Here is a 16,378-nt window from a genome sequence, read left to right as displayed (position 1 = left end):
TCCAGGAGAGACTGGCCTGCACTTATACTGTCCCCATCTCACAAAAGTGGGTCTGATGGGACACTTTTTACTAAGTCAGAAAATTTCATGACTGGAGTTACCTGTCTGAGCCCTCAGTGCATTCATGTAGTTTACTAAATTCTGTCTTTTTGACTATATTACAAGTATTTTTCTGCATTTAACATCAAATGGCATAGTGGCACTGCAGCCTCACAGTGCCAGGGACCTGGGTGCAAATCTGGCCTTGGATGACCGTCTGTATAGAGCTTGCACTTGCTCCCTGTGTCTGTGTAGGTTTTCTCCAGGTGCTACAGTTTCCTCCCACAGTCCAAAGGTGTGCAGGTTAGGTTGATTAGACATGTTAAGTTGCCCCTTAGTGTAGAACATAGAACATCACAGCGCAGAACAGGCCCTTCGGCCCACGATGTTGTGCCGACCAGTTAAAAAACAATGACCCACTAACCTAAACCAATCCCTTTTCGTCCATAAACCTATCCACGGATCTCTTAAACGCCCCCAAACTAGGCGCATTTACAACCGCAGCAGGCAGGGCATTCCAATCCCTCACCACCCTCTGGGTAAAGAACCTACCCCTGACATCCGTCCTATAACTACCCCCCCTTAATTTAAAGCCATGCCCCCTCGTGCTAGCTTTCTCCATCCGAAGAAAAAGGCTATCACTGTCCACCCTATCTAAACCTCTAATCATCTTATATGTTTCAATAAGATCCCCTCTTAGCCGCCTTCTTTCCAGTGAAAACAACCCCAAATCCCTCAGTCTCTCCTCATAGGACCTCCCCTCCATACCAGGCAACATCCTGGTAAACCTCCTCTGCACCCTCTCCAAAGCCTCCACATCCTTCCTGTAATGTGGGGACCAGAACTGCACACAGTACTCCAAGTGCGGCCGCACCAGAGTTGTGTACAGTTGCAACATGACGCTGCGACTCCTAAATTCAATCCCCCTACCAATAAACGCCAAGACACCGTATGCCTTCTTAACAACCCTATCTACTTGATTCCCAACTTTCAGGGATCTATGTACACATACACCTAGATCCCTCTGTTCATCCACACTATTCAAAGTCCTCCCGTTAGCCCTAACAGATGTGTTGAGTATAGGGCTAACGGGAGGACTTTGAATAGTGTGGATGAACAGAGGGATCTAGGTGTATGTGTACATAGATCCCTGAAAGTTGGGAATCAAGTAGATAGGGTTGTTAAGAAGGCATACGGTGTCTTGGCGTTTATTGGTAGGGGGATTGAATTTAGGAGTCGCAGCGTCATGTTGCAACTGTACACAACTCTGGTGCGGCCGCACTTGGAGTACTGTGTGCAGTTCTGGTCCCCACATTACAGGAAGGATGTGGAGGCTTTGGAGAGGGTGCAGAGGAGGTTTACCAGGATGTTGCCTGGTATGGAGGGGAGGTCCTATGAGGAGAGACTGAGGGATTTGGGGTTGTTTTCACTGGAAAGAAGGCGGCTAAGAGGGGGTCTTATTGAAACATATAAGATGATTAGAGGTTTAGATAGGGTGGACAGTGATAGCCTTTTTCCTCGGATGGAGAAAGCTAGCACGAGGGGGCATGGCTTTAAATTAAGGGGAGGTAGTTATAGGACGGATGTCAGGGGTAGGTTCTTTACCCAGAGGGTGGTGAGGGATTGGAATGCCCTGCCTGCTGCGGTTGTAAATGCGCCTAGTTTGGGGGCGTTTAAGAGATCCGTGGATAGGTTTATGGACGAAAAGGGATTGGTTTAGGTTAGTGGGTCATTGTTTTTTTTTAACTGGTTGGCGCAACATCGTGGGCCGAAGGGCCTGTTCTGCGCTGTAATGTTCTATGTTCTATGTTCTATGTTCTATACCCATCATACCCATGTAACTGTCTAAATGCTTTTTAAAAGACGAAATTGTATCCGCCTCTACGACTACCTCTGGCAGCTTGTTCCAGATACTCACCACCCTCTGTGTGAAAAAATTGCCCCTCTGGACAGTTTTGTATCTCTCCCCTCTCATCTTGAACCTATGCCCTCTAGTTTTAGACTCCCCTGTCTTTGGGAAAAGATACTGAGTATCCACCTTGTCTATGCCCCTCATTACTTTATAGACTTCTATAAGATCACCCCTCAGCCCCCTAAGCTCTAGAGAAAAAAGTCCCAGTCTATTCAGCCTCTCCTTATAACTCAATCCGTCAAGTTCCGGTAGCATCCTAGTAATCTTTCCTGCATGCTTTCTAGTTTAAGAATATTCTTTCTATAATAGGGTGACCAGAACTGTACACAGTATTCTAAGTGTGGCTTTACCAATGCCTTGTACAACGTCAACAAGACGTCCCAACTCCTGTATTCAATGTTCTAACCAATGAAACCAAGCATGCCAAATGCCTTCTTCACCACTCTGTCCACCTGTGACTCCACTTTCAAAGAACTATGAACATGTACCCCTAGATCACTTTGTTCTGTAACTCTCCCCAACACCCTACCATTGACTGAGTAAGTCCTGCCCTGGTTCAATCTACCAAAATGCATCATCTCGCATTTATATAAATTAAACTCCATCTGCCATTCATCAGCCCACTGGCCCAATTGATCAAGATCCCGTTGCAATTGGAGATAACTTCCTTCACTGTCCACTATGCCACCAATCTTGGGGGTGTCGCCTTCAAACTTACTAACCATGCCCCCTATATTCTCATCCAAATCATTAATATAAATGACAAATAACAGTGGGCCCAGCGCTGATCACTGAGGCACACCGCTGGTCACAGGCCTCCAGTTTGAAAAAACAACTCTCTACAACCACCCTCTGGCTTCTGTAAAGAAACCAATTTTGTATCCATTTAGATATCTCACCCTGGATCCCGTAAGATTTAACTTTATGCAACAGCTTACCATGTGGTACCTTGTCAAAGGCCTTGCTAAAGTCCATGTAGCATCAACTGCACCACCCTCATCTACCTTCTTGGTTACCTCTTCAAAAAGCTCAATCAAATTTGTGAGACATGATTTTCCACTCACAAAGCCATGCTGACTGTCCCTAATCAGTCCTTGCATCTCTAAATACCTGTAGATCCTGTCTCTCATAATACCTTCCAACAATTTACCCACCACAGATGTGAGGCTCACTGGCCTGTAATTCCCAGGCTTTTCCCTGCAGCCCTTTTTAAACAAAGGCACAACATTTGCCACTCTCCAATCTTCAGGCACCTCACCTGTGAGTATCGATGATTCAAATATCTTCGCCAGGGGACCCGCAATTTCCTCCCTAGCCTCCCACAACATCCTGGGATATACCTCATCAGGTCCCGGAGATTCATCTACCTTGATGCAATTTAAGACTTCTCTGTAATATGTACAGTCCTCAAGATATCACTATTTATTTCCCTAAGTTCCCTAACATCCATGCTTTTCTCAACAGTAAATACTGATGAGAAATATTCATTTAGGATCTCATTCATCTCTAGTGGATCTGCAGATAGATGACCCTGTTGATCCTTAAGAGGCCCTACTCTCTCCCTGGTTACGCTTTTGCTCCTTATGTATTTGTAGAAGCTCTTTGGATTTACCTTTGCCTTATCTGCCAAAACAATTTTACGTCCCTTTTTTGCCCTCCTGCCCTTCTCACTTAACTGTACTCCTACACCCCCTGTACTCTTCAAGGGATCCACTTGATCCCAGCTGTCTATGCATGTCATGTGCCTTTTTCTTCTTCTTTACCAGGGCCTCAATATCCCAAGTCATCCAGGATTTCTGACTTCTGCCAGCCTTGCCCTTCACTTTAAGAGGAATGTGTTTACCCTGAACTCTGGTTAACACACTTTTGAAAGCATGCCGCTTAGCAGATGTCCCTTTGCTTTCCCACAGGCTCCCCCAATTAACTTTTGAAAGTTCCTGCCAGATACCATCAAAATTGACCTTGCCCTAATTTAGAATTTTAACTTTTGGGCCAGACTTATCATTCTCCGTTGCTATCTTAAAACTAATAGAATTATGGTCACTAGTCCAAAAGTGATCCCTCACTAACACTTCTGTCACCTGCCCTTCCTTATTTCCCAAGAGGAGATCAAGTTTTGCCCACTCTCTAGTCGGGCCATCCACATACTGAATGTGAAATTCCTCCTGAATACACTCAACAAATTTCTCTCCATCCAACCTTCTAATACCATGGCTGTCCCAGTCAATGTTGGGAAAATTAAAATCTCCAACTATTACCATCCTATTTTTCTTGGAGATATCAATAATCTCCTTACATATTTGCTCCTCAATTTCTGGCTGACGATTTGGGGGCCTATAGTACAACCCTATCAAAGTGATTTCCCCCTTCTTATAGACCCAGTGGCCGAATCCTCGGATATATCCCCTCTCAGTATGGCTGTGATGCTTTCCTTCATCAAAAGTGCAACTCTCCCTTCTCTCTTACCTCCTGTTCTTTCTTTCTGTACCCTGGAACATTAAGCTGCCAGCCCTGTCCCTCCCTTAGCCATGTTTCAGTAATTGCTATAATATCCTAGTCCCGCTTACCCATCAATGCCCTGAGTTTATCTGCCTTGCCCGTCAGGCCTCTTGCATTGAAATAGATGCAGTTTAATCTGGACTTCCCTTGCTCTCTGTCCTGCTTTTGCCTGATCTGTCTGGTACTAGGATTATTGACACTGCCTTTACTAATTAATGTGCCCTCTTTGACTTCCATGCTGTCCTCAAATTCTCTTCTGTCTCCCTACTGCTTTGGATCCCAACCTCCTGCCAAACTAGTTTAAACCCTCCCGAGTGACTCTAACAAATCTCCCCGCCAGCAAGTTAGTTCTCCTCCTGTTCAAACGTATCCCATCCCTCTTGAACAGATCAACCCTTCCACAGAAAAGATCCCAATGATCCAAAAATCTAAAAATCCCTGCCCCCTGCACCAACTCTCAAACCAGGCATTCATCTGCCTAATCCTCCTATTCCTATACTGACGAGCACATGGCACTAGTAGTAGTCCTGAAATTACTACCTTTGAGGTCCTGCACATTAGCCTTCAGCCTAAATCTCTTCATTCATCTTTCAGGACCTCATCTTTTTTCCTACCTATGCTGTTGGTACCAATATGTACAATGACCTCTGGCTGCTCACCCTCTCCCTTAAGAATGTCCTGCGACCACTCAGAGACATCCTTGACCCTGACACCAGGGAGGCCATGCACCATCGCGGAGTCTTGATTGCAGCCACAGAAACACCTGTCTGTGCCTCTTTAGGCACAGACATATTATAGGCTTGGGCCTGGATGGGATTTTTATCAGTGCAGGCCAAATGGGCTGAATAGCCTCCTTCTGCACTGTAGGGTTTCAATTCAATGATTCTGTGATAAACTTTTCTATCAGTAGAACTGTCACTGCCTGTGTATTGAGCCTCCTATTCGTTTGCCTGATTAAAATTATCTTAAATGTTCAGACATTAGCAACTGTTGAAATAAGCTGGCAATTGATGTGTGTTATCTTGCTGATTGTCATGTCTATTTCAAACAATAAAATTCTCGTCAAACAATATAATGGTACAAGTGATGTAATGCATAACAAAAGCTTGATTGTTGTTTGATATTTGAGTAGTGAAATAAAATTCTCATATCTGTTCTTATTTGCAGCGTTACCTTCCACTCGGATCTCATGGGAGAGTTTTGGTATGAACTAAACCTCATTGCAATGAAGCCAACACCAATTACTCTTCCAGAGCTGCAGTGTGAGCTGGGAAAGTAAGTACCATACTACTTAACACATATTTCTAAGTCGAGATAACTGTAAATGCCAATAAGTATCCTAGGTTTCTTTTATGTGGCAGACCCATTAAAATTGTCATAACTCAGCACCACCTTGAAGTCAGTAAAAAATAGTGATATAATTATAATAAAAAATGTGTGTATAGTGTGAATGCCGTGCATCACAGTTCCAATAACACTTTCTGGTTATACCCAGGACTATCATGCATGTCTGTCATGCTCTTCTATCTCCTGGAAATTTTTCATTTTAATCACTTCTAAGTGAGCCCTCCAAGCACAGTCTTTAAGGTGGGTGTTGCAATTGGACACTGAGCTCGGAAAGCTCTTGAGCTTCATCCTTGAGAGAGGTGGTACTGTGATGTTATTTTTCAATGTAATCTGTTTGGGAGCACTTACTGTGACTTAAAGAAAAATTATTTTGCTGTCAATTTAACTTGAAGTTGAGCACTAAAGAATGAGAGATTAGTAATGCTGATCAAAAGCTTGCTCAGAGAGCGATTAGAGAGATACGTTTAAAGTTTAAAAATGTTCTTTAATTTTTTTAAAAGTTTACATTCTTTTTAAAGTTTGAAGTTTTTAAAACTTATTAGTAACACAAATAGACTTACATTAACACTGCAATGAAATTACTGTGAAAATCCCCTAGTTGACACACTCTGGTGATTGTTCAGGTACATGGAGGGAGAATTTAGCATGGCCAGTGCAGCTGATAACATAAGAAGAGGTGGGGGAATTTCAGGAAGTAGTGTCTCGTTAATTGAATGCACAATTACTAGTGGTGGTATGAAAAGTGTGAAAATTCATAAAATGTTGTAATCAGAAGGATGGAGCATTCAGACAGAGGATGGTCGTAGAACTATAGATGGTTATATAGTTAGGGAGCAGCATAGCTCTTCTGTGATTTATAGAAAAATATTTTAAATTTGGGGCATGGAGGTCAATGAGGTCCTTGGCACGCTTCCATGAAATAGAAATTCTGCAGACTAAACCTAAATGCAAGTTTTCAATGGCAGAAACATCTCCCTACTCATTTCACTGTGCATTTGTTTATTATTTCCAATTCTATCCCATTTTAATCCAATAGTGCTCCAGTAACAGGAGAATGTGAGGTGGCTACAATTCCGCAGGCCCCTTTTGGACTGAGATAGCCTTTTCCTTATGGCAGCTGACGCCTGAGATGGTCGGCTCAGTCTGAAGGCTGCATCACATGAGCCACTGCAAAGTATGGCCTGACCTTTGCTGATTTCTGCTGCACAAACCAGAATCTGAGATGACTGGGGAAGAGGTCACACACATGGTACTAACATGAAAATACTGAATTGTTACAGCATGGAAGGAGACCATTTGTTCAGTGCTGACTCTCTGCAAGGACAGCTCAGTTAGTTCCAATGCCCAGCCCTCGCTTCCTTATAGCTTTGCAATTGTTTTCTCTTCATTTCGTTTTCCATTTCCCATTTAAAAATCATGATTGAATTGACCTCTGCCACACACTCAGGCAGTGCATGAGACACTAACCACTCACTGCATTAAAGTCTTTCCTGTCACCTCTGTTTCTTCTGCCCTTTGTCCTTTGGTTCTTGATCCTTTCACCAAGGGGAACAGTTTCACCCTCTCTATTCTATCAGTTACCCCATTTGAGACATCATTCTGGGACTTCACATTTGCAACAAGCATTGGGAAATTTGTTCAAAAGTTAACAGTCGGATTATTGGATCCCTAATGTGTCCATACTACAAGCCCATTTGCAGGAAAGGATAAAGATAGGCCAAGAATACAAGTTTTAAATTTGGGGAAGGCCAATTTTACAAGTTAAGATGTAATTTTCTGGAAGTGGATTGGAAACAGCCACTTGAAGGTAAATTAATGTCAGCAGTGGGAGATGTTCAAGGACAAGACAAAGAGGGTTCAGAACAAACATGTCCCCATAAAGAAAGTAGGTGGGACTTTCAAATCCAGAGTGTCCTCTTCACTCCCCACCCACGCCGTCCCCACTTATACACTAGATGTAAAAGTGTTTAATGGTAGAATTGGGCAGAAAAAGAACCCTTGGCTGCGATTGTCCCATCATGATCCACAACTTTTCTGGTGGGCCAAGGTGGGAGATGTGCATCACCGGCCTTGAAGTGGGATTTGCGCATGCGCCGGGAACGCTTGTGCATCTCCTAGAGCTGGCGAACAGTTGCTGGTCAAACCATGCTGGAAACCAGTGGGAAGGCAGATAAGTAAGTTAAATCTTTTTTAAAAGTATTTAAAATACGTTTATCAATTTATTATTGGGAACTTTCAGGTCCCGATTGAATCTCCCACCTCACCAGGAGTACTTCATTCCAGCAGAATTTGCTGCGGGGTGTCCTGAGCTGGCCAGCAAATGGGGAGTCTGACAGATCAGGACCACTGTGCATGCATAGAGGTCCAGAACTGTCAAACTCTGATGCGAATAGGCCTCACCGCCCTGGGTTTTTAATGAGATTCACAACTGGGACCTGTTTATTGCACAGAATGCAGAGATTCAGGTGAGAAGCTGAACTGACAGGACACTCAGGATTTTGAACAGTTTTCCCATTAATTCAGCACTTTTGGACAATCACGACACTTATTTCAGACACTAAGCACACAATTAGCAGAAAATCTAGACAAGAATAGAAAGTGAAAAGGCAAAAGTAAAGGAAAAAGTTAGGAGAACAATAAGAAACATGAAAACATATTGGCAATTAAAATTGAAGAAATCACAAAGATGTCTTGCAGATACGTAAGGAGTAAGAGGAAAGAATAGGACAGATTAGAGAGTAAAAAACGTAACCCATATGTTGAGGTGGAAGTCGTGGGCATAATTCTCAAAGAATGCATCTGTGTTCACCAAAAATAGAGCAATGCAGACATTGTAGTTAAGGAGAAGGGTTGTAAATATTGCATGAGAAAAGCATAGTGAGAGACAATACTAAGGAATTTAGCATCTTTGAAAGTACATAAATTGCTGGTCCCATATGAAATACACCTCACAAGGGAGAAAATAGCTGAGGATCTGACTACGTTTTCCAAATCTCTTTGGCTTTAGGCCAAAGACTCAAGTACTGTTAATGTTATTTAAGAAGGAAATATGGGATAGACCAGTAATTACAGGCCAGCCAGCCTAACCTCGGTGGTGGAAGAATTATTGGAAAAAGGATTAAGGGTTGATATAAATCGATGGCTGTCGCAGGCGGGTGCAAATCCCGGAATGACCACTAAATCTTGCAGGAGGCCAAGGATGGGATTTGTGCCGACAAGATCTCACAATAAGATCTTCTCTATCCCATGCTGGTGACAATGACATGAACCTGATTTCAGGCTTGATATCACTACTTCCACCCTCTTCCTATCTTCCCACTGAGTCAGCGTGACCTTGCACTGATATTAGGGTTCCTGCTGTTGTTGCCGTTCTTAGACCCTGCCCCTCCAATCAATGGTGTGAATCTCGCTCCTCTTTTGAAATTGCAAAGTTTTGTACAATACAGCGAGAAAAGCTGGCTGCGCAGTCTGCAAGCTTCACACTAATTTTTTCATCCAAGCTAACACTTTTGGGAAGGTTCCGGCCAATTTTTAGAAAGGTACAGATTGATTCGGAACAATCAGCATGGATTTGTTAAGGGAAAGTCGTTGGTCTCTGGTATAGTACCGGAAGATTGGAGGACAGCGAATGTTGTCCCATTATTTAAGAAGGGGAGCAGAGACTTCCCTGGGAATTATAGACCAGTGAGTCTTACTTCTGTAGTGGGCAAGGTTTTAGAAAGAATTATTAGGGATAGGATTTATAGTTATTTGGAGAGTAATGAATTGATTAGAGATAGTCAGCATGGTTTTGTAGCGGGAAGGTCGTGCCTTACTAACCTTATTGAGTTCTTTGAGAAGGTGACCAAAGAGGTGGATAGGGGTAAGGCAGTAGATGTGGTATATATGGATTTTAGTAAGGCGTTTGATAAGGTTCACCATGGTATGCTTCTGCAGAAAATGCAGATGTATGGGATTGGTGGTAATTTAGGTACTTGGATCAGGAATTGGTTAGCAGATAGGAGACAGAGGGTGGTGGTTGATGGTAATTATTCATCATGGAGTTCGGTTACGAGTGGTGTGCCTCAGGGATCTGTTTTGGGGCCACTGCTGTTTGTAATCTTTATTAATGATCTGGATGAGGGTATAGTTGGGTGGATTAGTAAGTTTGCTGATGACACCAAAGTCGGAGGTGTGGTAGATTGTGAGGAAGGGTGTCGAAGTTTGCAGGGTGACTTGGACAGGTTGCAGAGCTGGGCCGCGAGGTGGCGGATGGAGTTTAATGCGGAGAAGTGTGAGGTAATCCATTTCAGTAGGAATAACAGATGTGTTGAGTATAGGGCTAACGGGAGGACTTTGAATAGAGTGGAGGAGCAGAGGGATCTAGGTGTATGTGTACATAGATCCCTGAAAGTTGGGAATCAAGTAGATAAGGTTGATAAGAAGGCATACAGTGTCTTGGCGTTTATTGGTAGGGGGATTGAATTTAGGAGTCGCAGCGTCATGTTGCAACTGTACACTACTCTGGTGCGGCCGCACTTGGAGTACTGTGTGCAGTTCTGGTCCCCACATTACATGAAGGATGTGGAGGCTTTGGAGAGGGTGCAGAGGAGGTTTACCAGGATGTTGCCTGGTATGCAGGGGAGGTCCTATGAGGAGAGACTGAGGGATTTGGGGTTGTTTTCACTGGAAAGAAGGCGGCTAAGAGGGGATCTTATAGAAACATATAAGATGATTAGAGGTTTAGATAGGGTGGATGGTGATAGCCTGTTTCCTCGGATGGAGAAATCTAGCACGAGGGGGCATGACTTTAAATTAAGGGGGGGTAGTTATAGGACGGATGTCAGGGGCAGGTTCTTTACCCAGAGGGTGGTGAGGGACTGGAATGCCCTGCCTGCTGCAGTTGTAAATGCGCCTAGTTTGGGGGCGTTTAAGAGATTGGTGGATAGGTTTATGGACGAAAAGGGATTGGTTTAGATTAGTGGGTCAATGTTTTTTTTTAAAAATAAGACTGGTCGGCGCAACATTGTGGGCCGAAGGGCCTGTTCCGCGCTGTAATGTTCTATGTTCTATGTTCTATGTTCTATGTTCTATACTCCTGCCATTGGCAATGTTGTTGCCAATTTGTGCCAGTGTCAGTGCTGATGGTGGTTCCCGTGCTAGTAGTTAATTGTATATTAATTACTGTATACAGGTGATGGGCAATAACTGAGGTTTCACTTGAGCACAGAGAAAATGATACTTATTGAACAATAATATGGTTGAGTTAAGGGGTCTATGCTCAAAATGTTTAACTCTGTAAATAACTGTAAGATTGACTAAAGATTTGCCCCAGTTCTGATCTTCACCCATTGACGATCTAGAAAAAAATGCCAGTGTCAGCATTGGTGTTGGTAACATTGCTGGTGTTGATGCTGAGTATCCCATCATGTCCATTTCCTCGAATCCTATTTTTCTGTCCTCCATACTCTGTGATTTTTTTGTATTTGAGTGTTTATCTTGCCAACAAGGCACTCACTTGCCATTTCTTTTGATCTCTCATGGTTACTTCAGGAATCACAATTGTACAAGAGCCATCACAGCTATGGTAAATTTGTAGAAACGATCATTCATATTCAGAAGTGATCATATGCACTCTGTAGATGGAATTTTATAGTCTCACTTGGGCGAGACCAGAAATTCTCGCCCGAGGTCAATGAAAATTTCCGTTGTTGGACCGTTGGCCTCACTGATTCTGTGGCGGAAGGGGTGGTAGAGTTCCAGCCAAAGTGTTTGTAGCAATCACAAGCATCCATTCGTCATAAGAAAAGATCATTGGCTATCAGGCATCAAAAGCAATTTTCAGGCATCAGTTGCTGTAAACAGACATTAAAGTAGATTGTTATTTGAGACGTGTGATCAATTTCATCCACGCACTATTGTCCATGCACCCTGGACACTGACAAAAAAAATGAGGCATTTAAATTAATGCCCATTGTCGAGGTCAATTTTGTTTCTGTTTTAAAGGCTCTTGAGATTTTGGTTGCATTATTTGTCCTCTATACAGTTATTGCACCTCAAGTAATTCAAGTATGTGAAACGCTTTGAGATGTGATCAAATATAAATGCGAATCATTCTTACCAAACAATTCTGTTCAATATTAAATTATCCAATTATTACAGTATTCATTACAATATCATTTACAACATTTTTCCTCATATTGTAGCTCCTGAATTTATGCAACTTTAAGATAGAGACTTCACATCCATTTGTCCATAAGTCATTTAAGGCCAACGTGCAGATGCAGCAACCTATTAGGAAGACTAGTGGAAGGTTAGCCTTTATCATAAAAGGATTAGAGTGCAGGAGTAGTGAGATTTTGCTTCAGTTGTATAGAAGCTTGGTTAGACCGCACCTGGAGTACTGTGTGCAGTTTTGATCCCTTTATCTCAGAAAGGACATTATCATAGAAGGAGTGCAACAAAGGTTCACCAGACTTGTTCCGGCGATGGTGGGACTGTTTTATGAAAAGAGGTTCAGCAAACTGGGCCTATGTTCTCCAGTGTTTCAAAAAATAAGAAGTGATCTCATTGAAACCTACAAAATACTTAAGTGAATAGACAAGCTAGATGCAGTTAAGATGCTCCCCTTGCTGAGGAGAACCAGGGGGCACAGTTTCAAAATAAGGGAGATGCCACTGAGGACCAAGATGAGGAGAACTTTCTTTACCTAGAAGATTGCAGATCTTTGGAATTCTCTACCCTCGAGGGTTGTGGAAACTCAGTCATTGATTCTGTTTACTGTAGAGATTGATAGATTGCTGATTAACAATGTAAAGCATCACGGGGATAGTATGTGTAAAAGGCATTGAAGTCTTTGATCAGCCATGATCATATTGAATAGGCTCAACAGGCTGTAAGGTCTATTTCTGTTCCTGTGAAAGGAATTCATTATCTCAGCTGCTTCAGGTTTCCCAGTTAGCTCACTATTCCTCTGTTAACGTGATTAAAACTATTCTCTCTCCTTCCTGGTCCATTTCCCTCTTTTCAGGCTCCTTTACCCCCTTTTCAGCCTCCTCTCCCCCTTCTCAGCCCCCTCTCCCCCTTCTCAGCCCCCTCTCCCCCTTCTCAGCCTCCTCTCCCCCTTTTCAGCCTCCTCTCCCCCTTTTCAGCCCCCTGGGACTTTGATGTTGTGGCCATTTCAGAGACATGGATAGAGCAGGGTCAGGAATGGTTGTTGCAGGTCCCGGGGTTCAAATGCTTTAGTCGGAGTAGAGAAGGAGGTAGAAGGGGGGGAGGGGTAGCATTATTGGTCAAGGACTGTATCACAGTGTCAGAGAGGAAGTTTGATGAGGATTTGTCTGTTGAGGTAGTATGGGCGGAGATTAGAAATAGGAGAGGAGAGGTCACCCTGTTGGGAGTCTTTTATAGACCTCCTAAAAGTTCTAGAGAGGTTGAGGAAAGGATTGCGGAGACGATCCTGGTTAGGAGTGAAAGTAATAGGGTAATTGTTATGGGGGACTTTAACTTTACTAATATTGATTGGAATTGCTATAGCTCTAGCTCGTTAGAGGGGTCAGTTTTTGTACTAAGCGTGCAGGAGGGTTTTTTGAGTCAGTATGTAGATAGGCCAACTAGAGGTGAGGCTATATTGGATTTGGTGCTGGGAAATGAGCCAGACCAGGTGCTAGACTTGGAAGTTGGTGTGCATTTTGGTGATAGTGACCACAATTCGGTTACGTTCACCTTAGTGATGGAAAGGGATAGGCATGAACCTCGGGCCAGTAGTTTTAGCTGGGGGAAGGGTAATTATGAGGCCATTAGGAGAGAATTAGGAAGCATAGGTTGGACTAGGAGATTACAGGGACTGGGAACGTCCGAAATGTGGAGTTTTTTCAAGGAGCAGCTACTGCGAGTCCGTGATAGGTATGTCCCTGTCAGGCAAGGAGGAATTGGTAGGGCTAGGGAACCGTGGTGCACCAAAAAAGTTGATTCGTTGGTTAAAAAGAAAAAGGAGGCTTATGTTCGGATGAGACTTGAGGGCTCGGGTAGTGCACTAGAAAACTTTAGATTGGCTAGGAGGGAGTTAAGAAGGGCTAAAAGAAGACATGAGAAGACTTTGGCTGATAGGATTAAGGAGAATCCTAAGGCGTTCTATAGGTATGTCAAGAACAGAAGGTTGGTTAGGGCAAGATTAGGGCCAGTTATAGACAGCAGAGGGAAGTTATGTGTGGAACCGGAAGAGATTGGAGAGGCATTGAACCAATATTTCTCTTCGGTGTTCACGCAGGGGGACAAGAATATAGCTGAGGAGGACACTGGGTTGCAGGGGAGTAGAATAGACGGTATTACAGTTGATAAGGAGGATGTGCTGGATATTCTTGAGGGTTTGAAAATAGATAAGTCCCCTGGTCCGGATGGGATTTACCCTAGGATTCTCTGGGAGGCAAGAGAAGTGATTGCAGAGCCTCTGGCTCTGATCTTCAGGTCGTCGTTGGCCTCTGGTATAGTACCGGAAGATTGGAGGTTAGCGAATGTTGTCCCATTGTTTAAGAAGGGGAACAGAGACTTCCCCGGGAATTATAGACCGGGAGTCTCACTTCTGTTGTGGGCAAGGTTTTAGAAAAAATTATTAGGGATAGGATTTATAGTTATTTGGAGAGTGATGAATTGATTGGAGATAGTCAGCATGGTTTTGTAGCGGGTAGGTCGTGCCTTACTAACCTTATTGAGTTTTTTGAGAAAGTGACCAAAGAGGTGGATGGGGGTAAGGCAGTTGACGTGGTATATATGGATTTTAGTAAGGCGTTTGATAAGGTTCACCATGGTAGGCTTCTGCAGAAAATGCAGATGTATGGGATTGAGGGTAATCTAGGTAATTGGATCAGGAATTGGCTAGCAGATAGGAGACAGAGGGTGGTGGTTGATGGTAAATATTCGTCATGGAGTTCGGTTACGAGTAGTGTGCCTCAGGGATCTGTTTTGGGGCCACTGCTGTTTGTAATTTTTATTAATGATCTGGATGAGGGTATAGTTGGGTGGATTAGTAAATTTGCTGATGACACCAAAGTCGGAGGTGTGGTAGATTGTGAGGAAGGGTGTCATAGTTTGCAGGAAGACTTGGACAGGTTGCAGAGCTGGGCCGAGAGGTGGCGGATGGAGTTTAATGCGGAGAAGTGTGAGGTAATTCACTTTGGTAGGAATAACAGATGTGTTGAGTATAGGGCTAACGGGAGGACTTTGAATAGTGTGGATGAACAGAGGGATCTAGGTGTATGTGTACATAGATCCCTGAAAGTTGGGAATCAAGTAGATAGGGTTGTTAGGAAGGCATACAGTGTCTTGGCATTTATTGGTAGGGGGATTGAATTTAGGAGCCGCAGCATCATGTTGCAACTGTACAAGACTCTGGTGCGGCCGCACTTGGAGTACTGTGTGCAGTTCTGGTCCCCACATTATAGGAAGGAGGTGGAGGCTTTGGAGAGGGTGCAGAGGAGGTTTACCAGGATGTTGCCTGGTATGGAGGGGAGGTCCTATGAAGAGAGACTGAGGGATTTGGGGTTGTTTTCGCTGGAAAGAAGGCGGCTAAGAGGGGATCTTATTGAAACATATAAGATGATTAGAGGTTTAGATAGGGTGGACAGTGATAGCCTTTTTCCTCGGATGGAGAAAGCTAGCACGAGGGGGCATGGCTTTAAATTAAGGGGGGGTAGTTATAGGACAGATGTCAGGGGTAGGTTCTTTACCCAGCGGGTGGTGAGGGATTGGAATGCCCTGCCTGCTGCAGTTGTAAATGCGCCTAGTTTGGGGGCGTTTAAGAGATCCGTGGATAGGTTTATGGACGAAAAGGGATTGGTTTAGGTTAGTGGGTCATTGTTTTTTAACTGGTCGGCACAACATCGTGGGCCGAAGGGCCTGTTCTGTGCTGTAACGTTCTATGTTCTATGTTCTCCCCCTTCTCAGCCTCCTCTCCCCCTTCTCAGCCTCCTCTCCCCCTTCTCAGCCCCCTCTCCCCCTTCTCAGCCCCCTCTCCCCCTTCTCAGCCCCCTCTCCCCCTTCTCAGCCTCCTCTCCCCCTTTTCAGCCTCCTCTCCCCCTTTTCAGCCTCCTCTCCCCCTTCTCAGCCCCCTCTCCCCCTTCTCAGTCCCCTCTCCCCTTTTTCAGCCTCCTCTCCCCCTTCTCAGCCCCCTCTCCCCCTTCTCAGTCCCCTCTCCCCTTTTTCAGCTCCCTACCTCCTTTTCAGTCCCCTCTCCCCTTTTTAAAGGATACCTTGACATATAAATGAATAAGATGGGAATAGAGGGATATGGGTCCTCGGAAGGGTAGGGGGTTTTAATTCAATCAGGCAGCATTGTCAGTGCAGACTTGGAGGGCCTGCACTGTAATTTTCTTTGCTCCCCCTTTGCTGCATCCTCCCATTTTGCAGCCCCCTCACTACCCCCACCCTCTCCCTCTTTGCCACCGCCTCTCCCTCTTTGCCCCCCCTTTCCCTTGCCACTGCCCCCTCTGTCGCTGCCGCCCCCCTCTCCATGGCTGCCACCCCTCTCTCTCTTGCTGCTGCCTCCCCCCTCACTGCCGACCCCTCTCTCTCGCCGCCGCCCCCCTCTCCCTCACCGCTGTCCCT

At 44.4% G+C, this 16,378-nt stretch overlaps 1 protein-coding gene across 1 annotated transcript in view; it reads left to right on the top strand.

Moving 5' to 3' along the window:
* The window catches only part of LOC145353303 (cilia- and flagella-associated protein 47-like), a 495,401-nt gene that overhangs the window by 356,789 nt on the left and 122,234 nt on the right, over nucleotides 1-16,378 (top strand). Inside the window, exon 55 of the mRNA XM_080203935.1 lies at nucleotides 5,618-5,725. Coding sequence (XP_080060061.1) covers nucleotides 5,618-5,725 — 108 coding nt within the window. The remainder of the gene's footprint in view (nucleotides 1-5,617; nucleotides 5,726-16,378) is intronic.

The sequence above is a fragment of the Carcharhinus amblyrhynchos genome, chromosome 15 (assembly GCF_965287045.1).
Source record: "Carcharhinus amblyrhynchos chromosome 15, sCarAmb.v2.hapA, whole genome shotgun sequence".
NCBI lineage: Eukaryota > Metazoa > Chordata > Chondrichthyes > Carcharhiniformes > Carcharhinidae > Carcharhinus > Carcharhinus amblyrhynchos.
The sequence above is the reverse complement of the archived record's forward strand: the minus strand, read 5'-3'. Positions and strand labels throughout refer to the sequence as shown.